At 54.3% G+C, this 24,365-nt stretch overlaps 2 protein-coding genes and 3 pseudogenes across 2 annotated transcripts; all 5 read right to left on the bottom strand.

The window, feature by feature from the left end:
• Nucleotides 1–1,271: 1,271 nt before the first annotated feature.
• On the bottom strand, nt 1,272–5,081 carry LOC149744862 (fibroblast growth factor 11-like; annotated as a pseudogene).
• Nucleotides 5,082–6,887: 1,806 nt separating this feature from the next.
• LOC149744861 (transmembrane protein 102-like) lies at nt 6,888–9,726 on the bottom strand. The gene is given in 6 exon segments (XM_089901771.1): nt 6,888–7,570; nt 7,573–7,857; nt 7,860–8,305; nt 8,403–8,529; nt 8,564–8,737; nt 9,714–9,726. Coding segments are annotated over 6 exon segments (1,629 nt in total). The 3' UTR covers nt 6,888–6,986.
• A 905-nt stretch (nt 9,727–10,631) lies between these two features.
• Nucleotides 10,632–14,036, bottom strand: LOC149744860 (uncharacterized protein SPEM3-like; annotated as a pseudogene).
• Nucleotides 14,037–14,789: 753 nt separating this feature from the next.
• LOC149744859 (uncharacterized protein SPEM2-like) lies at nt 14,790–17,077 on the bottom strand (annotated as a pseudogene).
• A 767-nt stretch (nt 17,078–17,844) lies between these two features.
• Nucleotides 17,845–23,890, bottom strand: LOC149744858 (acetylcholine receptor subunit beta-like). The gene is made up of 6 exons (XM_089901770.1): nt 23,759–23,890; nt 23,307–23,426; nt 22,602–22,764; nt 19,466–19,689; nt 18,290–18,430; nt 17,845–17,985 (listed from the first exon to the last, which is right to left on the bottom strand). Exons 1-6 carry the CDS (start codon nt 23,888–23,890, stop codon nt 17,845–17,847), a joined length of 921 nt encoding a protein of 306 aa, XP_089757896.1.
• Between the last annotated feature and the right edge of the window lie 475 nt (nt 23,891–24,365).

The raw sequence follows: 24,365 nt of genomic DNA, 5'->3' as shown, positions 1-24,365 counted from the left end.
AGGCTGGAAGGGTGTATGAGGTCTAGAGACCAAGAGGCCCTCACCCTCCTTGGCCTGACATGTAGGGGAGAAGGGTGGGACTTATTGCTGAATTGGTGTCTCCTCATTTGAGGGGGCTCAAAGCTATGTCCCATTTGTCTTTTTTATTCTAGACCCACTACCCTAAAGACCTCAGCTTTAAAGGGGACCTGGAAGGAATTCCTGCTGAGGTAGCCAAGTGTTCATGTCCCCCCAACTCAGGCACAGTTCCAGTCATGCCCTGGTCCTGCCCACTTTCCCATCCTAGCTGCCCTTCTATGAGCCAGTGATTTCTTAGAAAACTCCTCTGTCATTCCTCAGCCTCTGTTCCCTGGAAGGACCCCAGCTGAGTTGCAGGAGCTAGAAAATGCATGTAAAAAATAAGTTTAGCATTCAATAGGAAGAATAAGATTTTTGGAAAATTGTCTAGGGAAAACAAGAAGTTCTGGAGGATCCATGAAGAGCTTAGTTCTTTGTGAATCAGAGCTGGGTCCTTAGCAGAGCTCTTGCTTAAGAGGTATCATGAGAGAAGGTGGGAGCGTGGATCTCGAACTCTTACTCTAGACCAATAACATGCCTATATAGGCTCTAGTTCCATCCTAGAGGGAAGTGCTGAGTGTCGGGGTCTATGTCCTAGAGCTGAGATTCAGAAGGAAGTATGGCTCCGTATGTGTCTAGAGCACCACGCTCTGGAACTGGGTGTCTCTGGGGTAAGAAAGTTAAACGTGTGGTGATTTGAGACTGGCCCAATTCAGGCCAAGACCAACAGCTGGACAGGGCCCAAATCCAGCCTCTCTCTAGATGGAAGCCAGGGGTCCATCTGGGTGAAGGACAGAAGCCTGATGGATCCAGAACAGAGCCTGGCAGCATAGCTGTGTTCCAGCACAGACCGTGAGTGCAGAAATGGCCCTGCCTGGGGTGTTTGGTGTTCCAGAACCTGTCAGGAACAACGCAAAAGGTGGAGTAGCGAAAGAAGGAAATTAATCCTGAGCTGCAGTGGACCTATAAGTCTATGGCTTGGTGGCCATGAAGAGGGCAAAGGGCTCCAGGACGTGGCTGAGCCTGCGGTAGGGAAGGTTTACGCCCTGGTTTTGGCAGTTTTGGAACACCCGCGCCATGTCGGGAAAAGGCTTTGTAGGGTGTGAGTGTGGAAGGAAAGAAGTGATCAGCCAGGACCATTGTCAGACTTCCTCTCTGAACCCTTTCACGGGCCCAAGGATCTAAGGATCTCAGCAGCCCCGGAAGTCATGGCCGGCCCCTAGTCTCCCTCAGGGTAGAGCACCTGGAGGGACGTGGCTGCTAAGGACAGGAGTGTGGCAGCAGGGGTGACAGCAGGGCCAGAAACAGGGCTGGGAGAGAGGCTCTGGTGGTGATGAGGGCAGGGAGCCTCCAGTCCGGGGACTACATGGCAGGGGGCAGGTTGACTGGAAGGGGAGGTCTCAGGGAAACTGTGGAGAGAAGGCTCCCAGTACACAGCCACTGTGAAGGGGAGAGAGAGGAGCAGGAAGGAGAGTTAGGTACCAAGAGAGCTCTGAAAGGGCTCCCTTCCCCTACACTCCTCCTCTGGGAACCCACAGAAGGAGAGCTTCCCAAACCTCCAAAGGCCAAAGCCTTCCTCGCTTGACCTGTCAGAGCATGTGTCCTCTTACAACACTTATAGGCCCTTAGCTGTGTGTCCCTAAATGTCCATGTCAAGGTCAATACCGTCCCATGTGGTCCACCTCTTCCCTGGGGGTCCATACTCACCCTCCAGGAACTTGGGCACAAAGTGGGCGGCTGCCTTGGTCTTCTTGACTCGATTTCCCTTCATGACTCGGCCCTCCTTGTCCAGGCCCATGTACCAGGCCCGGCCAGAACGACACTGGCCATAGAGAGCAGAGGCGTACAGGACAGAGGAATTCTTAAAGATGCACCCCTTAAAGCGACAGTCAGCTGTGAAATGAGGCTGAGGAGACAAAGACCCAGAAAGGCACACACAGACAGAAGGACAAAAAGACACATCACTGAACAGAAGGGAGCCCTGGGAAGAACAAGGCAGGATATCATCCATATGTTTGAGACTGGGAGAGCCAACTTCTGAGTCCACGCAGGAACTGGGAGAAAGGGAGCATGAGGAAGAGTCTGGTGGCCCCCCGAGGGCCGGGAACTAGACTTCTGGGGGCCTGGGATAAGAAGATAACTTCTCTCTGCTCTACTCCCAACCTCTCACCATCCAGGGCACCTGAAGGGAATTTCTGCTTGGAGGAGTTCCTGAATCCTTCCCCAGCATCCTGAATGACTCTGGGGAAGTGAGTAATAATGAGGTCTAGAGGAGGTTGGAGAAGACACAGGGGTCAAAAAGGTTGTAAGAGTTGGACATTCAAAGAGCCTGGGGGTATTTAGGAGGCTATTGGAGGAGAAGGGATTGGAGGGACGCTAGAGGAGGTGCTTGGGAGCGGGCAGTGAGGAGAGGGTGTCGGCAAGAGATGGAGGGAACGGAATCCCTGAGCTGCAAAATATCTGTAGCTGGGAAGGCTGTACCTAGGGGAGTCCCCTGACTCCAGGCCACTCTGTCCCCTTGTCTCACCGAGCTGTAGAGCAGCCCCTCAGCGTTCATGACCACGTAGTGACCCAGCTCGACACTCTGGATGGTGACTACACGGAGCCCCACAGCGATCAGGTTGAAGTGGGCAGGGGGTGGGGAGAAGGGATATCAGTACCCCAAGCCTCCAATCCCCATCTGAGCGCCCGCCCTCAATTCTGGTCCCAGTTCTACTTCTTCCTTTGCAGGGTCAAAGAGCCAGAGTGAAAACAACAGAACCTGAAGCCACAATAGGACTGTCATCTCCTAGGCCTGCACTCCCCCTTCCCACCCAGCAGCTGGATTCCCCTCTCACTGAAAGAGCTGGTGTGCCCTGGGGTGTCCTGGATGCTCCCATCGGGATTCACCTGGAGGTAGAAACCCTGGCGGCAGAACAGTTTGGTGATCATGCCTTTGAGCTGAGGCTCTGGAGAGAGAGACATTCAACTTGGAACATGACATCTCTGTTCCCAGAAACATTGCTACACTTGGCGGGATGAGAGGAGAGAAAAGAAAGGAGGATGGAGGGAAGGAAGAGGGTCCCAGAACCCCAGCTCCCTCACGCTCTAAGCAAGCTCTCTCCCACCTCTCTTTGACTCCAGAGGAAGCTGGGGTGTGGGTCCCTTCTGCTTCCTCTAAACAGCTTTCAGTTTAATTGATTGAAACTTATTTAAAGGCTTAATTCCTACTCTACAGCTCAACCAGAATGGGGGGAAGGGAGAAGAAGGAAGAGGAAGGGGAGAGATACATGGAAACGCAGAGGACAAAGGGAGACAGGCAGAGCTGCGGAAAGGGCAGTGTGTTTGTGAATGTGGGGGGCATTAAGGTCACCCCAGTGTAGTAGCGCCCCCTCAGGAGTGGGGTTGGCACTGGGCCTGACGCTGACTCAGCACCTGCTGCTGCAGATGCAGCTCGCTTCGTGCTGGCCTCGCCTTGGCCCAGCTCCGGCGTGTCTGACAGTGACCCATCTGTCTGTCTGTCTGTCTGTGTGTCTGTCAGTCTGCTGGCTCACGGGGGCTCAGCCATCCCTGAGGCTCAGCCTCTCCCCTTCAGCCAGGTAAGCCGCCTGGGATGGGGGATATTCAGTACCAAACCAAGGAAATGTGGGAGGCGTTCAGAGAGCTGGTCAGGCTGTCTGACACACGTGTGGGCTTGGTCCCACTCAAAGGGTGGGCTGCTGACCATACCACAGCGGAGTGCCGGCGGTGGGGGTAGGAGGATGCCAGCGGGGTGGTGGGGGGTCTCACCCTAGGGAAGCTGAAAGCAGATGGGAGCGAGGCCAGAGGGACTTCCTGCCTTTCGCACCAGGACAGGGACCACAGGCTAACCCTCACCACTCTCCTCACCTGGCACTTGCGGCCAAGAACCCGGGACCCCCTCGTAGATGGTACGACCTCCATTTTCCGTGCGGGCATCCAGCCGTGTAGTGTGTCTGAATTCCTCACGGCAGAGGGTCTCCTGAGCCTGTGGGGCCCCATTTCTGAGCCGCGTAGGTGGTCGTGGGGGATTGCCCAGCTCCCTTCTTGAAGTGCAGATCACGGGAGGGGGGCGCACAGAGGGAAGGACTGGCGAGGTAGTTGCAAGGACCCCCAGGGGAGAGCTGGGGAGATTGGTACCGAGCCAGGCAAGCTCGACGAGGAGGAACGGATCCAAGGCTCGGAGGAGCGGGAGAACTGGGACAGGGACGGGGCTACCGGAGCTGCAGAAACCCTCGGGGTGACCCAGGCGTCTGGATCCCTCAGCCCCCTCCACTGGGCATTGAAAGAATCGCGAGAGACGGCACATAGGCAGAGGATGGTGGGGGTGGGGACTCCTGTGTTGGGAGGGCGTGGCGAGCGGGACCTTCCAGTATTCGGGGCACCAGGCTTAGCCACTCAAGCCTTCCCCTTGTCCTCGAAAGTGAGGAGACTCGGAGTTATGGGCGCGAGACAAGGGAAACTGAGGCATCGTCTGGCCAAGAGTTTGTGGTCCAGGCCCACCTCCTTTCACTTTCGGGGAGTCCCCGTCAGTCGGGCACTGCTATTCCGAGTCCCTGGCCTCAACATCCCAGGCGGAGTGGCCGACGGCCCAGAGACCCCTCCCCAGGCACCCACACGGGCAGCGGTCCGGTCACGTGGGCCTCCCCCCCGAACAGTCACACATTGGACAGCAGGATGAGGAGCTGCTTCTGGCAAAGGGACTTGGTGCTGCGGGGACACACGTGCCACTGCGGCAACACGGGCCGGCTTCTCCCGGGCTGGTGGACCTCCCGCTTCTGCCAGATCAGGCTGCTGGCCAGTGCCGCCATGGTGCCCTGGGAGGAGGCACCCTAAAACTGGCAGGCTCCTGGAGCACGCTGTGTCTCGCTGGAGAAACCCGCTAGCTCACCAGCACATGCTCTTCACTCTCCGGTCCGACTCGCCCCCTCACCCACGGGACCTGAGGATAAGCCCTAGACGACCCCATCCCAGGCACCAGCTCCCACCCTTGGGCCTCGTGGTAGCTTCGTCAGACCCAGCAGCGTACGTACCTCTCAGTTGACTCAACCCTCGACCTTTGGTCCCCACAGAAATCTCCCCCTTCTCTGATCTGCAATGTCCCTGTCCCCCACTAACACTATCCCAAAGCCAAGACCCTCAAATTTTCCAGGATGTGGTTCCAATATCCCCAGGCACCTTTCCACCCTATTTCAGGGCCCTGCACTACTGCCAAAGCCACTCTTGTAATTTTAAGGGTGTGTGTCCTTAGCTTTGGGGATATTAGCTCACCCCACCTGTGCTGGGGTGCTGCCAGTGTCTAGGGAGAACCTAACCTTGGTGTCTTTTCTTTTGCCACCCTCGAAGTGAAGAATCCCCCACTGTTTTTCACTGAAATCCCCAAAAACTATGGCTTGAAATATCCAGACTGTCGCCAATCAGCAAGAAGAGGTTCCCAGACCATGTCTCTGGACGATACCGCTTTTTACCAAGTCACCCCCATTTCTAGTGGCACAGCATTCCAGCTGCTGAGCCCCTTTCCTCACCTTGTTACCATCCACTCCTTTTGAAGTCACCTCCAAATCCGCCCTTCCTAGTGGTTACACCAGGTGGTTGTCTGGAGGGCCCTGTGTCACCTCGGAATAAGGAGCATAGGTTTTTGGCTTTTTTCTTTTTTTCTGGCAGCCCCTAATTTCCTCGGGGACAGCTGGTGCTCTTTAGATCCCACGCCCTCCAATCCAGCAAGCCCCCCGAGAGAGGAGTGCACCCACGTTGTCACAGGTCCCCAAATGTGAACAGACCCACTATAAGTCAGAGCGCATCAGAGCTTTCTGTGACAGGGTTTCCTTGTCCTCCCTGGGACTGCCTATAGCGCCCCCTCTTCCTTCCCTGACGCCCCTCAACCTGTCTGGTCTTGTCGATCCGGGCACGGCTGGCGCTGGCTCCAGTTCCAGGTTCCTCTCTCCCTGTAGCCCGCAAGCGGAGCTTCCCCCCACGCCTGGCTAGGCGTCCCAGAACCCAGGAAGGAGTGAGGGTGCCTCCGCAGAGCACCCTCGTCTGGTGAAGTGAGCACTGGGCCTGGCGGCTGGACCAAACCGAGTGGCGGCAGCGGCGGCAGAGGTAGCGGCTGTGGGAAGCTGAGGCGGTGGCGGCGACAGCCTCTCCCCCCTCCTCGGAGAGCCGGTCCGGGGGCGGGGCAGGGGACCGAGATGCCGGGAAAGAGGGGGAGGTGAGGTTGGGCCGGCAGAACCCCAGGGTTCCTTGGAGGCAGGGAGTGGAGACGGTCTTAGAGACAGGAGGAGCCGAGGCAAAGCCGCATATCTCGCATGTCTCGGGATTCAGAGGAGGAGGGACAAGGAGGAAACTCCACTGAATGGAACTCTGGATGGTGGGAGAGGTTGGGCTTAGATAGATGGAATGGCAGATGCCCCGAGAATGGAGAAAGGGACACTACTGCCCAGGATGGAGGACAGAACTGGATGAGGAAGGTGGCGGGAATAACTGAAGAGATAGCAGTGGTGGTGAGGTCTATCCTGGGGTGAAATCCGTCCTCCTTAATGTCTCTGCCTTTTGTGAGACAAGTTCGTCAGTCCCTGGTCTCCATACCTTTCTACTTTACACGTTTTTTCAGCAAATATATTACCCCCATCCCGATTGACTCCTAAGAGAAAAGACCATAAGAACTGGAGGGAGATGGATGCCAGAGGCTGCACCAGATTGGGAGAGGTGCTGGCCACAGATTTGGAAAGTGGAGAGGCCAGAATGGAACGATCTGTGCCAGGGATGGGGCGGGAGGAGGGTAGGAGGAAGCGGAGGAACCGGCGAGGAGTCCTTCTAGAACGGGCTCTTTGGGCCCAAAGTGCTCAGCCTGTCTCCCAGGTGAGGGGAGAGCAGTCCCCTCCACATCCCGCTGGCCAACAGAAGCACCTTCCAGGTTAGTAATAACAGCATCTTTAACGGGCCCCGCCTCCCACGCCGTCTAATCCACCCCCCTTGCCTGCAGCCTTGGCCTCTTGCACAGAGGGGTGCAGGGTGCAGGCAGGGTCCCTGCAAAGCAGTGCCAACGTCCTGAGCAGCGAAGCTGCGCCCTCCCCCACACGGAACTTTTGGCCACTCAGAAAAGAGTGGGGCAGCGCCCCGGCCTTGAGCACCTGGCCCAGCTCATCCAGCAACCCTAGGCAGCAGGCGCCCGCATTCTCGGCTCGTGCAAGATAGAGCGTGGGCAGCCGCTCACAGGCCCAGTAGAGCAAGGTCCACAGGAGGTAGGGCGCCGCGACCCTAGTCCTGGCCACCAGAGGGCGCAGCGTCCCCTGGTCCGCCGCGTGCGCTTGCAACAGGGGAATGGGTATGCGAGTCTTGAGCGCCAGCTCTTGGCGGGCGAAGCAGAGCTGCCAACCGGAGACATCCGGCTGCTCTGTGCCGCTCCCGCTGCCGCCGGGCACCAGGTAGAAGGAAGACGACTCTGAGGCCAGCGGGCCAGCCCACGAGTGGCTCTGAGCCCCCTGGGGCCAGCCGGCCATGGACACCATGGGGATCAATCGAAAAACAGGAGGCGGTGCGGGGGCCCGGGCGTAGCCAGGAGGATGGTGGTGACCCCCGCGTAGCAGGCTGCGTGGACCATGCGCGGGGCACCCTGAACCAGAAACGGGGACTCAGCAACCGCAGCCAACGAAACAAAGAACCAGACACCGACCTGGGCGACGCTCAATATGGGCCATGCCTCCAGAGCCTCCAAGGGTTCTGGAACTGGGCTAATGTTGGTTGCTTTGGTGACGTCCACATTCGTTTTTTTCAGTGGTGAGGGAACATCAACATCGGTTACATTTGTTGAGGCAACTCTGGCACTGAAACATTACTAGGTGAGTTTTCCAAAGACTCGTGTGCTTCAGGCTCAGTGAGGTGTAAGTGGTCCATGGAGATTTGTGGATCCTTGGGAGACTCTTTGCTTCGGGCTGGGTGGATCGAATCACCTCCTCCTGGGACTGTGGGTCCTAGGCAGTCCTGCCATGCCTCCCCGACCAAGGTTCCATGTAGCTGCTCTGGGAGGAAGAGCCATGTGTAACAGGATCCCACGTCTGGTTGCAGCTCCTGCCCAGTGCCATCTAGACAAAGCATGGGCACCAGGAGTGTGAAGCCAGCTTCGTAGTGAGGTCCCCGAGCGTAGGGACCTAGAGGCGCTTGCCCCAGATCCAGGGAACCCTCGCAAAGCCCACAACGAAGCAGCAGGACCTCTGCATGAGGAGGAAAGCAAGGGTCCCGGTGGTGAAGAGACCTAAGGAAAGTTAAGGGATCGTAAAGTCGTGATCCAGAGCTGCGGCGGGGTGAGACAGAGCTGAGAGCTGCAAGTTCCCGAAGTTTGGGAGGGTGACTTACCAAGCAAAGACAAAACAAAGTCCTTGGCCTGGAAGAGATTTGGTCCTGGCTTGGGGCCTTCACTCCAGCTTGCCTGCACACCCAGCTCCTAGATCAGCTGGGTTAGTTCCTGCACCCAGCTCCTGGATCAGATGCGTTAGTTCCTGCTCTGCATCGACGGAGGAGAAGTCAATGTCCGTGAGCGGCCGGGCTGGGGCTGGGGGCTGTGGGCCGCACCAGGGAGCACTACCGCAGAAGCCATATGGCTCTGTCGATTGGGGGCTAGGAAATACACAGACGGGAGGAAGCCAAGACGGGCCGTACCTTTTGCTGCAGAAAACTGACCCCAGTTCTTATCTCTTCCAGAGGCCAAGAGGGTTCCCAAGACACAGTCCGCCAATGGGTCTGCAGTTGAAGGGCCCTAAATTTAGTCTTGAAAGAGAACAAATAAATACCTCCTCCGTCCTTGCCCTTTTCTCATATGCTAGTCCCCACTCCCATGGAATGTTTCACCTGACTCAGCAGGTAGAAAGTAACTGTTTGGGCCCTCCTAACGAATGCAGTAACCTCCTTTGATGCACCTTGTCTACGTCCCCCTTACCTCTTTTCAGAAGAGACTAGTGGTTTGCAACTTCCCTCTTAGGTTAGCTACAAAGGCTGGGAAGAGAATGGATAGGAAGATTGAACAGGTAACTACTTCCTACTGCCTGTAAGGCCACATCCCTAAATTATAACCACGCCCCTTTCTGGAGACTGTCGGGGTGGTTCCGGACCAGCCCGGCCTCCAGTCAGAGTTCAGTCACTCCTTTCGCTCTGCAGAGATCTCGCGGCTATCCTGGGAGTTGTAGTTTGTCTTCAAAGCTACCAGGGCGTTGGGCCACGCCCCCACATCCTTCCCTGTTCCGTTGAAGTAGTGCCTGATGGAAGCTGTAGTTTCTATGGAGATACGCTATTCTGTGTCTTTATGATAAACTATTCTGTGTCTTTACAAGGCCAGGTGAACCGCACGAACACTCCTTGGGTTTAGAACACAGGCCTAGTAGGATGGATCTGAAAAGCAAACAATAATGAGTGACATACTCTAGGGCATGCGGAGAAATAAGGGACTCTATATCTCACTTGGGAGTAGAGGAGCCCTGGTCATTTAAATCTAGAATGGTTCTTGCATGCAATTATAACTTCACTTTAGAGATGAGACCGCAAGCCTAGAAAGGTTGCACATGACTTGTCCAAGGTCAGAGCTCAGCCAGAGAGCTGTTGGAAATGGGCTCTCCAGCTGGGACATATCTCCTTGGAATCGGTGGTGGTAACGTTAGACAAGAACACACCGATAGTGTGCATGTAGTGACCCAGGGCTGGACATCTGACTCAGGGAAGGGACATGTTAGTGTTGCCGACCTCAGACACACAAGTGGCGGCAGGGAAAACACTTTGGATTCTCGCAGCTTATGTGTGTATACAGAAGAGTTATCAGGACTGAAAATCAAGTCCAGAGGAAACACCAGCTGGGCTAGTGCAGGGCAATGAAAACTTATCAGGGGAAGGAAATGGCTTTCAGCGACCAGTGCTATCATGGGCACAGCTAACGTCCAGGATGAAACTAGGAGCCAGAATAATAGGACAGAAAGATAGGACACCAGGGACACGCTCACAGATTAGACCAATGCATACTGGACCAGGAATTCTTACATGCCTTTTTTCCAGGGTTCTGTCTCCACAGTGAACTAGGCCTAAGTCCATGGGCAAGAAAATTAAGTGGAGACACCTTGAAAAATTTAGAGGCCTATGAAGGAGGGGACCCTCACAATCCAGGGCTCAAGTTGGGCAGCCTAAAACACAAGTTTTCCTAGTCACTGACAAAGAGAGGTCTTCTCGGTCAGTAACCAAGAGCCCTAAACACAGCCCAGAACGGGGGAGGCAAGTTTCCATACATCTGGTCGTGACCCAAGAGACCAGATGAGGAAAACTGAAGCCTGGGCTCTTTCTCACAGTCTGGGGAAATCAGGCATTGGCTGTCCACCCCCACATCTTACCTCCTCCCCAGAGGGTGGCTTCTGAGCCACCCTAAAAAGAGCTAAGTTCTCTGGGCTCTGGGGGAGCTTTAAGATGCTGGAGGTGGGTGACAGGGAAAGGAAAATTGCTCTAAACTCTAAAGCACTGCTCTCCAATAGCATTTTCCATGATGATGGAAATGTTCTAAACCTGTGCCATCCAATACAGTAGCCGCTGGCTCCATGTGCCTACTGAGCACTTAAAAGGTCATGGCACTGAGGAAGAGAATTTTATTTTTTTGGCCAAACCATGAAGCTTGCGGGGTCTGAGTTCCCCGACAAGAGATGGAACCCCAGCCACAGCAGTGAAAGCGCCAGGTCCCAACACCTGGACCGCCAGGGAACAGAATTGGATGCCAGGGAAATTCCGTTCCCTGAGGAAGAGAATTTTTAACTTAATTTTTAACAGAATTAATTTTCCTTAATTTTAACTAATTTACATTCTATAGGCATTTGCCTAGTGGCTACTGTAATTGACAATGAAGCTCTAGGGCCTTGGGGATGACAGATTCAGCGAGACAGCGATGGAGGGAAAGCAGGGATAGCTTAGGTCCTCATCAGGCCCTGTGGGATGGGGCTGGGGTGGATGTCCTCAAACAACCACAGAACACTTCTCTTGTCTCTTTATTCCTCATGCATATCTGTCCCCTCTTTTGCTAAGTTGCTCATCACACACTGGTATCCCCACTCCTTGATGGTCTCCGGTGAGTTGTTGGATGTCTCTCGGTGAAGGCGCCTGGGAGACAGAGCTTCTCACTTGTCCCTGCCTGCTCTGAACTGTCTCTGGCGAGTGTCAAAGACCACATGTCCGAGCCGGGTGCCTGACCCAGGACAGTAGGGCTTCCAGCTGGTTTTGGGAGGCATAGACATCTGGCGATAACTCTGGCAGGCTGGAGGAACTGTATCCATGGGGTGGTACACCCTTTCTTGGCTGCCTACTCGCCGGGAGGGTGATTGCAGCACAATCAGCACAGGTACCTCTGAGAAGGTTAGCAGGTCATTGAAGGCCACCTGAGCCTTGGGAGAGCAGGAGTTCTGACTGGGTGGAATAGAAGTCCATGGTATGTGCTGCCCTGCATCCTTGTGGAGGCCAGGATTTGGGATAAGGCATGAGTTGTTATGGAGGCCTGATCTCTGGGATAAGCCAGTGTATTGAGTAAGGGCTGGACCCTTATTGGAGCCAGGATGCTTGTGGCGGCCTGGATCTTGAGCAAGGCCTGTGTTCTTGGGGAGGCCTGGGTCTTGGATAAGGCCTGGACTGTTGTGGATGCCTGAGTTTGTGGTAAGGCCTGGGTTTCTGGAAACTCTGCAGACTTTGGAAGGGCCTGGGGTCCTTGGGAGGACAGAGCCTTGGTTGAGGCCTAGACTCTCATGAAGTTCAGGGGGTTGGGCCTGGCTTGGGATATGGGAAGTAGTGGATAACTGGGGAGGGATGGGGCCCTGGGAAGAGAGGACGGACTGAGAAGACTTGGAGGTTGGGGGAAAGGTGGGGGGTTGTATTAAGGTGGAGGGCTTCTGGTGGTTGCTGTGTTGATGAAGGACCCAGGATCTGGGAGAAACAAGCGGTAGATAAAGAGTGCATGGTGGAGGCATGTTGCATGGTGAGTTCTGGGCACTGTTTGGAGAATGGAAGCAAGGTTGAGAAGGTACAGCATCTTTGGAGTACGGGAATCTGGGGTAGACTGGATTCTGGGGGTCTGTGTTTCTCTTCTCAGATCTGCAAGGAAGGAAGCTGCAGTAAGGGAAGGTCTTGGACTGTACAAATTTGTCTTTGGCATCATTTGAGATCTTCCATTCCATATTCCCCAACTCCAGGTAACCCAGTATGGATGCTGTGGAGGGCTTAGCACTGTCCCCACTACATTGCTTGAGTGTTTGTTCAGCTGTACCAGAGCTCACCAGACCATGCCCCTCTTGGGGCCTGGAGAGGGTACCCAAGTCCTTTCTGGAATACCCAGAGTTCTGAGGGGGACACACATGGAATCACTTCTGCTTTACCCTGCGGGCATCGCAGACCACACGGCCGGAGGAGAGGCCTTGGCTGAAGGCAGACATGGTAGAGAGAATAGTATCTAGGATGTGGGTAGTGGTGGTGGAAGGGACTGGAGTGGTCCTCAGGGCCATGACCAGCTCTGGGACGGAGGTTGTGGCAGAGATCGGGACAGGGGCCGGTGTAGGGGCTAGGGCAGGAGTAGTAGCATGGGCAGAAGGTGGGGGAGGGCCCAGAGTGCTGGCATGGGTATAGATCAGATGAGCATGGGTCAGGGTGCAGACAGAAGTGTGGCCCAGGGACTGGGCTGAGGCACGTGTGGGGGCCTGGGCTTGGGCCCGGGCTGGTGTATGGGCTGAGGTATGCTCAGGGCCATGGACCTGGGCAGGGCTGTGCTCAGGGCTGAGGGATGGGGAGGGGGTCTGGGCCTGCGGGCTGGTGTGCGCAGGGGCGTGGCACGTGGAGCAAGTCTGGGTCTGAGATGGGTCCTGCTCAGACGGGTGGGTGGAGGAGAAGGTGTGGGCTTTGGCAGGAGTGTTGCCAGTGGGGTGCACTAGGGAGAAAGCCTGGGCCCAGGCAGAAGTGTGCTCATGGGCGTGGTCTCGGGAGCAGGTCTCTGACGGGGTGGGGGTGCTCAGTGGGGAGGGCTGAGGAGAAGGTCTACGCCTTAGCAGGAGCTTGCGCAGTGGCCTGAACTGGGGGGCGGGTCTAGGCCCGGGCTGGGGCCTGAGCTGTGTCAGAGTGTGGGGTCTTAGTCTTGCTCTCTTGGGGCAGGTGGAGTGGAACCACGTCCACCTTGCTCATCCTGCGGAGCTTGGAAGATGTCTCTTACCTGGAGTAAAAGTTGGCTTGGGACTTTAAGGCTGTGACAGGAGGGGCCTTCCCAGTTCCCACTACCCGCTCCTTCCACAGTCTCCGTGGAGCCTCCGTGGAAGCCCCAGCCCGTCCACACTGAGGCGGCATCCAGCAGCACTTAGAAGCCTTCTCATCTTTTTTGTCTGCTTTCCAGGAGTCAAGGTGGTTTGTGTGCCCGAGCAGGAAGCGTGGGCGATGGCGGAAGCGGGAAGAAACCCTTGAGCACAGGTTCTTGGGATCCACGGAGCAGCGCCTGTGCGTGCGATGGCTGCCTACACCGCTGGCTTGCTTGTCTGCAGGGAAAGGCGAGATGGGTCAGGTCCTGGGTTCCTGAGGGGCTGAGAATCAAGGCAGGGATAGAAGAAAGGGGACAGGCCCACATCCCCTGAGCTCACGCTGGCGCCCACTCACCTTTGGGGAAAAGATGATTGAAAAGTGCCCGCAAGAATCTCTTCAGATGCCTCCAGAGCTGAGGAAAGAAGGGGAGGGGGGAGGCCGGGAGCAGGGTGAGCCCTGAAATCCAACCCTTGTGGGGCCACACCCCAGCAGCCCTCCCACCTCAGCCCCTTCAAGGCCCCAGGGCTCCCCCAGCCCCGCTGCCCAGATCCTGCCCTTACCATAGTCACCACGTGGATCCCCGCGATGAGGAAGATCAAGCTGACCAGGAGCAGAAGAACTGAGTCTTCTTGCTCCTGGCATTTCCTGGGGATGGGGCCAGGGAACGGCTTGGCTCCATAGTAGGTTCGCTCACCCATGGCCAGGGCTCCCAGGACTGCCTGGGGCCCCTGCCCTCCACTTTTAACTGGGAGAGAGGCTGGGTCATAATGGGGCAGGTAGTGAGGTCACAGTGAGGGAGGGTGACTCCCTGGTAACCAGAGTGGCATTCCCTGGTAACCAGGGTGAGGTAAGCTGAGCCTGGACAGTCAAACAGGGCCCGTAGGCCGGCACACCTGCCCTCGAGCAGTCAATCATTCGTTCACCACCCGCTGACTCACTTGTTCAAATGACACATTCCATCTATGGCCCCTCCTGAGACTAGGAAGACCTTGGCCTCAGAGCCCTGTGCAAGGCCTGGCTGGAATCCAGAGCCTCAGCCTTCTTCATGCCCTTCACTTGGCGTGGAGCTGGACCTGCCCAGATGTGGAACCCCCCAGTTTGGAAGCAGCTTCTTGTACGAGGCTCTTTGGGGACAGGGACAGCTGAGACACAGAGGAGGTGCCCAGAGACCAGTGGTTTGGAGTCTGCAGCTGCAGACCTACTTAGTGCATGGTATAGGACCAAGAGGGGCCTGCTGGCAGGACTGTGGCCACTAAACCAAGGGGACCCTCAGGCCAAGAAGGGGACACTGGCTTCTTATGGCAGGAAGCCAAGGGCAGGGACCCAGGCTGGTAGAAGGAGTGGTGCTTCCAAGCCACAGACCACCAGTGTTTCCTGGACTCTGGCACACCTTATTCCTCTCTCCATTCCCTGCTGCCCCCGCTCCCACCCCCGGCCCCATTTGCTACTTGTCAGTTCATTTGCCCAGTCTGGCACCCATGAAGTGAGGGCCTCAAGGCCGAGGTGGACGGTAACAGCGAGTTGTCCCGCACTTGGCTCTCCTGCACTTGCCGCTTCAGCTCCAGGCTGTCATGCACCTGGTAGTTGGCAATGCCCCGCGGGATCCTCCCGAGTGGCATGAAGGTGGGTGGGGGTGGAGGGTGCTCGGTAGCCTGGACGACAGGCAGGGGCTGGGAGGTGCGGAGGAACAGCGCTGACCTGGGAGCTGGGGCCCGCTGGTACGAGGCCTCGGCCAGCACCGTGAGGGAGGTGGAGGTGGCCAGAGGGCGCCGCACGGGCAGAATCTCGGCCCATTCGGCCGCCCGGCGCCGCACCTCGTGGGTATCCCGAGAGAAGGTCAAGTGTCCCGTGGAGAGGTGCAGCCTGCGGTTGGGTTGGCTGTGAGCACAGCTTTGGAGGCTCCGTCCATGGGCCGGTGGGGGGCTCTGTCCATGGGCCGCTGTGGAGCCCCGAGGCACCAGAACGGATGGAGTCTCAGAGCCCTCCAGGCCAGGCCGCCGCTGATCCCAGGAGTCATACGGGAGCTGACCACTTGAGGGGTAAGTGCTGTTACCCCAGGGACCCACAAGTGTTTAGGGGGCAGCCGTCGGGGAGGTGGTGGAGACGAGGTCCACTGGTCAGCCTCCACATTGCCCCAGATATGGGTTGGTGAGCAGAGGGCCCCGAAGGACTGAAGCCTTAGCTCGGACTTGGCCTCCACACACTTGGCCATACGGCACAGCTCGGGCAACTGGTAGAGACAGGGTAGTGGCAGGCTGGCCAGGATCCCACCCTCACAGCCCCAGAGGCCCACGTTGGAAGGCAGGCCCATCTGCAGGTAGAGCCCTCTCCAGCACCCCCACAGGTACTTGTGTTGTGGGAAGGAAAGATCCTCCTCCTCCTCCAGGTAGAAGTCCGGGTCCTCCCGATCAAAGGAGGGCATCGGTCGCAGCTGTGACATCCCGTGGCTGCGATGTGGCCTACGGAAGCCTGAGCAGCTGTAGGGGAATTGTCTGCAGTTCTTCGGCCTCCACTGGTGGCTGCAGGGGTGGCGGCTGCAGCTGCGGCTAAGGTTGCGGAGATGATGCTAGGAGGACAGGGAGTAGCAAGCGGGCTGGGCCATCTTCACTTCCACAGGGTCCAGGGTGCAGTGGATGTGGACGTCTTGGGCCTTGGCTGGAGGATGTTTGGGGGAACGTTCACAAGCCTGTGAGTTTTCATCTGGCAGAGGCAAGAGTCTGTGAGGCCTGGGCAACTGTCTGAAGAGTTCAGGGTTGGGAACCTGGGGGTCTGGGTTTCTAGGGCCCTGGAAGTAGCGGGGGCGTCGTGCCCCCTACCTGTCTTCCGTACTTACTTTTCTGATTAATCCAATAGATGGTCTTCTCTAAGGCATTCTGGAGCCCATGCCATACCTGGGGTGGGGTGGGGTGGGGTGGGGTGGGTGAAAATGAGGGCCAGGCTCTTTACCCTCACCCCCCGTCCCAGCCAAGACCGTTCCTGCAGATGGAGGTGCAGGCTGCAGCTGGTTCCCACCCTCAGCCCTCTTCACCACTTCTGGTGGTCCCCAACCATCGCTGACCGTAGTTGCCATGCTGATCCCAATGCTGACAAGAACGGCAAGGCCCAGCAGCAGGAGTAGGAAGTCCTCCGCATTCTGGGTACTTTCTTGGTATTGATGGCAGCACCCCAGGTTGTCATACCAGAGCCGATTCTCCATGGTGGGGGGGGGGGTCCTAGGGCCACATGGGCCGTGGGCCGCCACCTCCCACCACCGGCCCTGACCCACAGTGCACTCATGCCAGGACCTGCGGACACCCACCAACAGGTGAGGGAGCATGGTCATAATGAGACACGTTGCAGGGAGTCACAATGCCGTGGTGGCCAATCTTTCATCCATTCAGCTGGCCCTTTATGTGGCCATCTCTGCCCTCGGCTCCCGTTACATGGAGCCTAGTCCCCAGAGTTCAGTCTGTCCTTCTCTCTCCATGGGGCCTTGCTTAACTTGTTTTGCAAGCATGGTTGCTACAGATGAGAGACAGTCTTCATAGGGACTGAATCATGCATAAAGGATTTCCTCCATTTCATTGTTCGAGACATTATGGCAGCTTATGTAGCCTGTTGGGATTCTTCGAACTAGCCTGTACTTCTTAAAAAGTTTCAAGAGAAGCCAGAAATCCAAATTTCTCTGTGAAATATCCACATTTCAGAAGTAGCAAACCAATTCAAACTTTAAAATCTGCTGGACACCAATATGGGCCAAAAAAACACACCCGTTTGTAACCTCTAATGTATACTGTATAATGCTTCTGTTCTCATCTTCTCATATGATCCTCACACTAAGGAGCAGATACTATTATTAGCTGTATTTTACAGATGGGGAAACTGAGGCACAGGGCAGTTTAGTAGCTTGTCCAATGTTTGAGCACCAAAGCTGGAACTTGAGGTTTTTACAATGTGCTTTTTATCCTCATTACAAATGCATCCTTTTAGAAATAACCTTTTTTTTATCCTAAAGATATTACATATTACAAAATACAATAAACTACAGAAAGGTGAAAACAAATAAAAAACGACCACTGGTCCCAACGTGCAAACATAAACACTGTTACTTAGTGTATTTCCTTACAGAAAAAAACAAGTCCCTGTTCATTCAACCAGAGGTGCAGGCTGTATAGGTTAGGATCTCTGCTAGGTGCTGAGGATATTACAGTGAACAGACATAGTTCCTGCCCTCAGAAGGCTTACAATCTAGTTCTTGTTCTTTGTTCCATTCATTGCCAACCTAGATGTGAATATCCAATGGAGCTTCTTCAAGAAGCCAAAGAGTAAATAAGCGGATAGTGCATTTCAGGTGGGCCCAAGGCCCCCATCTGCCCAGTCCCACTTGGGCTTCCTCCCTAGATACGAAATGATGAGAGGATTGGACTCCTAGTGAAGGAGTTAAGATGCAGAAAGGGATAGAACTTGAGAGTCCTACCAAACTCTCAATTCAACTGGCCGAGGACCTCGGTCTCAGCCCTCTCGTCCTCAAGGAAAGGGGTCCGGAGGGGGCAAGTGGTACGTGGCGTCCTGAAAGATGACGAGGGTCCCGACGCTCGTGAAGATGATGAAGGTCCACAGGAAGAGGCGGTCCACCACCATGGCCACAAACTGCCAGTCCTCCTTCAGCTGGGGGTAGGAAGAGGAAACTGTTCCTGAGCTCCAGACTCCCAGTGCAGGCGGCCCCAAGGCCCTGTACCGCACCCAGGTGCTCCTACCCTGGCTTTGAGAAAAGGGCGGGCCCACAGAATAGCAGAGAGCGAAACTGCGGGTGACGGAGGTGAGTAAAGAACAAGTGGGAAACCACGGGGTGGGACCAAGTGAGGCAAACTTCCAATCAGAAATCAAATCGAGTGCTGGGGGCGGAGCCTACGTTTGTGGGTGGAGCCAAGGCCACCCAGGCCTTGCCTTGGCCCACCCTCTTTGGACTCACTGCGTCGTGGTCCTCCTGTTCCTGCAGCTGTTGAGCGATGTAGCTGACTGAGGAAACGACCTCCCGTAGCTCGGGAGGCAGGCCCACAGCCCGGTGTGGACCATCGGTAAATCGCCACAGGTCCGGGGCAGGCAGTTCAGGCTGCAACCTAGAAGAGGCGAGTCTGTGTGGCCAAGACCAGGGCACAAAGATGGCCTGAGCGGGTGCACTAGGCCCCGCCCCAACTCCCTCCTCCAACGCCCACCCAGGTTTCAAAACGCTAGAGTGCCCTTCAGGTTCTCTCCGAGAGCGGCGACCTCTCTAGCCTTCAGCAATTCCTCCTATTCCCTTATGCTTTAGTTCCCACCTCCGTGCAAAGTGGGCAACAGAAGGGATACTACAAGTCCCATGATGCTCAACCACGACATCCTCCCGGAGCTTAGGACACCTGCCTCCGCACAGTCTCCTGGGAACTGTAGTTCTCCCTCTCCCTTCTACGTGGGCGATGGGGAGTAGATACTACCTGTTGGGTTTGGGGAAGAGAAAATCATTTGGTGGCTTGCGGATGAAATATACACCTGTTCCTCGACCCCAGCCACTTCCTGGAGAATCCCTGAGAGGTATAGGAGGTGGCTCCGGTTTCTGGTCTCTCTAAGGATTGGGTCTCTTCAGACCCAGATACGGAGGGAGTTTGTGGATAAGATCTGCAGAGTAGAAGAAGAGGCGTATTGGAGGGGGCTCTTATGCTCTCAGACCAGAAGGGAAGCCGCCAACCACCCCCACGGCACGTGCCCATTCCTGCGCATGCGTGCATGTGTCCCACAGATGAAATGCAACTACACAGCCCAAGAGTTCTTAAGTGGGTTAGGAGGCATCCTGACTGGAAAGAAAAGTTCTGAGGGCTTCCACCCTGATAGTACCTAACCCTTAGAACGCTCCCCTGGGACCCACGATGGGCAGTATTGAGGAAGAGAGTCTGGGATCTACGCAACGTCAATGATGGGAGGATAAAATTAATTGGGCAACATTTCAACATCCAAAGACCTTGGCACTTTGACACTCTACTGGCAGTTGTAGTTCTCACTCAGGTCTGTGAAAGGGAAGGTTGAGGTTGGTGGGGGGGAGGAGCGATACCTGGACAAAAAGCCAAATACTAGGATTGAGAGTTAACACAGGTTGGAGAGGAGATCTTCTTACCTGACGGACCCAAAGGGGCATTTGTTGGGTGTGGGGTGAGCGATGGTGCAGGTTGAGGTCTACGACACTAAGGATGACTGAAAAGGTGATGAGGACCATGGTAAACATGAGGTATTTGATAATCATGGGGACAGACAGGGAGGTCTCAGGCACCTTGTCTGCCGGCAGCAGCAGGAACACAGGAAGGGTCAGCAGGGCAAAGGTCGAGAGCCCCATCTTCCCTCCTTGGGGGACAGAGGGGAAGGCGGAAGGATTAGGCTTTGCCAGAAAGCAATCTCCCTGGCATAATCAGTGACCGTGTTTCCAGCCCACTCAAGGACAGGCTTTTGCAAGGGCCAACTGCATGCAAATAACTCCTACATTTATACCTCCAACCTGGACTAATTCCCCTAAATTCCACACTTGTATCCACCTGCCTACTTAACCTCTCCATTTGGGTGTCCACTAGGCATCTCGAAATTCACATGTCCAAAACTTAATTCCCTCACCACCGACTCTCGCCGTAGTCTTCCTCAGCTCACAAATGACAACTCGATCTTTCCTGTGGCTCCGGCCAAATCCCTTTGAGTCATTCTCAGCTCTCCTCTATCTCATCCCATATCCAATCCATACCAAACCCTGTTGGCTCTACCTTCAAAATATATCCTGAAACTGATGACTTATCACATCTACCACTACCATCCTGGCACAAGCCACCATTACCTCAGATCTGAGTTATTATAAAGGCCTCCTCTTTGCTTCATCCTTTGCCCCGCTGCTGACTGTTCTCAACAGAGCAGCCAGATTGACCCCATTAAAATGTAAATCAGATCATAACACTCCAGTGGCTTCCCATCACCTTTAGCATAAAAGTCCATACTGAAGTCTACAAGGCCTTCCCATTAGTTCTCTGACTACATCTCATACTGTTTTCTCTCTTGCTTACTTCATTCAGTTATTTCTTCATTGGCTATTTCTGGAATATGCAAGGCACACGCCCACCTCAGAGATTTTTGCACTCACTGTTAACTCCTCCTGCTAATTTCTTCCCCCAGATATCTACCAGGGTCATTCTCTCACTTCCTTCAAGTCTCTGTTCGACTATTGATCAAACATTCCCTTTTTAGTGAGGCATTCACTGACCATCCTATTTTTATATTGCAACCCCTGTGATAAACCGTAGTGGAAAAGCATATGAAAAAATATATATATGTATAAATGAGTCACTTTGCTGTACAGCAGAAATGAAACACAACATTGTTAATCAACTATTCTCAATAAAACTGTTTAAATAAATAAATAAATTGCAACCCCTAGCCCCATTCTCATCCTCCACAAACACTTTTCCCATTTTTCCTTCTTAGGGATTGACCTCTCCTTATATACTATCTAGGAATTCCCTGGTGGCACAGTGGTTAGGAATCCGCCTGCCAATGCAGGGGACGTGGGTTCGAGCCGAAGCCTGGGAAGATCCCACATACCGCAGAGCAGCTAAGCCCGTGCGCCACAACTACTGAGCCTGTGCTCTAGAGCCCGCCAGCCACAACTACTGAGCCCACGTGCCACAACTACTGAAGCCCATGCGCCTAGATTCTGTGTTCCACAACAAGAGGAGCCACCGCAGTGAGAAGCCCGTGCACTTCAACGAAAGTAGGCCCTGTTCACCACAACTGGAGAAATCCCCCGCACAGCAACAAAGACCCAATGCAGCCTAAATTAATTAATTAATTAATTAAAAAAAATAATACACTATCCAATGCGTTTATTTATTATGTTTGCTGACTGTGTCCCCACTAGAATATAAACTCCATGAGAGCAGGGATTTTTGTCTGTTTTATTCAGTGGCGTATTCCCAGCGCCTTGCACATTACCGATGTTCAACAGATATTGTCAAATGAGAGTGGACCAACCCCTGTAGCAAGAACTATATAGCAAATCGAAGGATCTAAAAATGAACCCAAGTATATAAGAATATGCCAGGTGACTGGTTATTACTGTGGCATACAACAGGCACTGAAAACTTCATGGAAGGTATTGAAATAAGTAACTATTATGGTCTGTTCTACTTTAGTCCTGTAATATTGGGTTCCAAGATTTGCCTTGCTCCAGGAAGAAGGAGAAGTTACATGTGGAAGTGTGTTCTAGAGATGCATCACTCTCCTTCCCTAGGCTGAGAGAGGGCTTGATTACAGAGAGAAGGAAAGCGTGTGTTTTTTGTTTGTTTTGTTTGGTTTTGTTTTGTTTTTCAGGCCACAGCAGTGAAAGCCCAGAATCCTAACCAATAGGCTACCAGGGAACGCCCAGGAAAGCATGTTTTGAATGTGAGAGCTTAGGATATCAGTCTCTGAATCAGACTAGTACTAAGCAGGGTTGGAACAGCAACACTGCCTCTCTCTGTGTAATGTCAGGTGAATGACTTAAACTCACTTAGCCTCTGTGAAACGGGCAGACAATTCAGTACTTACCTCACAGAGTTGTGAAGATTAGAACTGAGTTAATATATGTAACACATTATTTGTATTATCTTATAGCAAGTGCTCCAAATTAGAAAAGACTATACCTACACTTACACAAAGCTTACAGAGTACCAGGCATAGTTCTATTAACTCAGTTAATCCTCAAAATAGTCCTGTGTGGGAGGGACAACGACTGTCCTATTTCCACATCAGCACACTAAGAGATTAAGGAATTTGCCCAAGGTTACTCTGTTAGCATATTGTGCTGTCTCCCAGAGAAATGTTGGCTATTATTTCCAAGGGACATAGGAGGTTAAGGGACTAGTAGGCGGCATTTGACAAGCGGGGGGAGGGAGGATGCCAGGAATGGGGAAAGGGAAAGGAAGCGTTAGCTGAGCCTGGGAGTTTGTTGGTCAGAGGAGTGGCAGTTCCAAGGATGAGATCCTAGAATTCTGAAGGGAAGAGTTCAGAAGTTACTGGGTGCAGAGAAGTGAGCAGCAGAGGGTTGGTAGAGCTTGAGGTTGGAGGGGAAATCTGGATGCAGAGGCAAAGGCTCTTCCTGAAAGGAAAACCTGGGTGAGATTGCTGAAGCACAGTTCATGAAGGCTTGAGTTGGCAGGAAAACTTTCCCGGTATTATGGGTGAAGAGCAAGAACCTGAGCTATTGGTAAGAAGGAGTGCTGGGCCCCTTCCCCTCTTACCTGCATCTGGTGGCAGGTAGAAGACGAAGATGGCCAGAAGAGTGATGAGGATGCATGGGGCAATGACATTGACCAGGTAAAAGAGAGGCTTCTGGCGAATGATGAGGTACAAGGTGACTTCTTCACGCTGTCTTTCCCCCCCTCCCCTACGATCCACTGGAGGCTGGATTAGCCAAGAAGGCTTGTGAATAATCTCCCATTGACCATTCTCTTGGGGGGAGTGGGGGGAGAAGAGAAGGTGACACAGATGTGGAACCAGTCTTTGTTTGTGCCAGATACGGCTTTCTTTATTTACTTTTTTTTTTTTTTTTTTGCCTCACTGCGTCATGGCGCTGCTTGTTGGATCCTAGTTCCCCAACGTGGGACTGAACCCGGGCCCTCAGCAGTGAAACTGTGGAGTCCTAATCACTGGAGAGCCAGGGAATTCCCAGATATGGCTTTCTCTGCCACATCCTAGAGCAGTGGGTACTGATGTAATAAGGGGCTAGCTATGGTCCCTGGGCTGGACAACCCATCTCTAATAAATTTGAGCAAGTCTCAATTTCCATAACCACAAAATATAGACAGTTATGCCTATCTTGCTGAACCCACAGGGACTCACTGAGAGAGTGTATTTATCAGCCTGTCAGAAACTGGAAATTGTAAAGCCCATGGACATGGGAGCCAAGCCCACTCACCAATAAAGGTGCCTTAATGAATGGGCACTTCCTGCCACTCCTGCCCATCGGGACCCAAGCCGGTCTGCAGACTGACTTCTGAGCTGTCATAGCTATAGGAACTGAACACCATGGTGCAGTTCTGCCAGTCAAAGGGGAAGTAGGTGACCTGGATGGAGTGGAGAGTCACTAGAGCTGCCAGAGAGCTGGTCAGGGCTGGGCGAGTTGGGGAGGTCACAGGGAGACAGGGATCACCAGTGGGAGATCACAGAGAAGTGGAGTCACAGAGGAATAAGAAGGTTATGCGGGGAGGTCATGGACAATGGAGGGGGGCGGTCACTGAGGAAGACTGAAAGTCAATGAAAGTGGACAGAGAAGATGAAACTCAATGGAAAATCAGAAGGGTAAGAGAGACGTGAGGGTCATGTGGATTATGAAGGAGGGATATCTGAGTGAGGGTTTCTAGGAGCGCCTTGAGTTTCCCATGCGGGGCCCGGACACCTGGATGCTGCAGCTGCTGCGATAGATGCCCAGGGGCTGCCAGCGTACGGAGCCCTCGGAGGACACCATGACGTTGATGTCCAGAGCAACGTCAAATTTTCCGTCGTTGCTGCCTGGAAAGAATCTTCTCATCTGGGATCAGGCCCCTCCCTCCGGAGGCCGCGCCCCTCCAGAAGCCCTGCCCCACCTCCCAGACTCTGGGAACATCCTTACTTGTTTAGGAGCACCACGTCTGGTAGCCACACGGATTCCGCAGTGATGCGGAGTGAATCCATGCTCTCTTGCTCCTCAGAGTCCCAGCTCAGCCTGTAGTCAGTCCACTCCTAGGGAAGCAGAGGCTGAGGGGCCGTCTGGGGCTGGAGGCTGGAAGGAGTCTTGGGATGTGCGAAGGAAGCCCGGGAAGGCAATGCAAGGGGGGAGAGCTGCGCAGGCATGGTCTGTGGTTCTGGAGGCCAGGGCTCTGTTTAAGACTCCACCTGCACTCTTTGGGACCCTATCAACTAATTTCCCCTTCTCTCTCATCGGACCCCAATTTCGTCTTTCTGTAAAAACGAGGGAGTTGCATGCTAGTGTCTAAAACAGTGGTTTTCAAACTGTAGTTAACGAC

Source organism: Delphinapterus leucas, chromosome 19 (assembly GCF_059928025.1).
Source record: "Delphinapterus leucas isolate spDelLeu-1000000601 "Yukka" chromosome 19, BTC_Dleu_Yukka2, whole genome shotgun sequence".
NCBI classification, from domain to species: domain Eukaryota; kingdom Metazoa; phylum Chordata; class Mammalia; order Artiodactyla; family Monodontidae; genus Delphinapterus; species Delphinapterus leucas.
The sequence above is the reverse complement of the archived record's forward strand: the minus strand, read 5'-3'. Positions and strand labels throughout refer to the sequence as shown.

Excerpts from the sequence above, each read along its gene's own strand:
- LOC149744858 (XM_089901770.1), bottom strand. The coding sequence starts at position 23,890 with ATGAGAAGATTCTTTCCAGGCAGCAACGACGGAAAATTTGACGTTGCT. Across the intron at positions 22,765-23,306 it reads ATGGGCAGGAGTGGCAGGAA|CCTCCAGTGGATCGTAGGGG; the intron begins GTGCCCATTCAT and ends TGGCTAATCCAG. Across the intron at positions 18,431-19,465 it reads TGCCCCTTTGGGTCCGTCAG|CCTGAACTGCCTGCCCCGGA; the intron begins GTAAGAAGATCT and ends TCTAGGTTGCAG.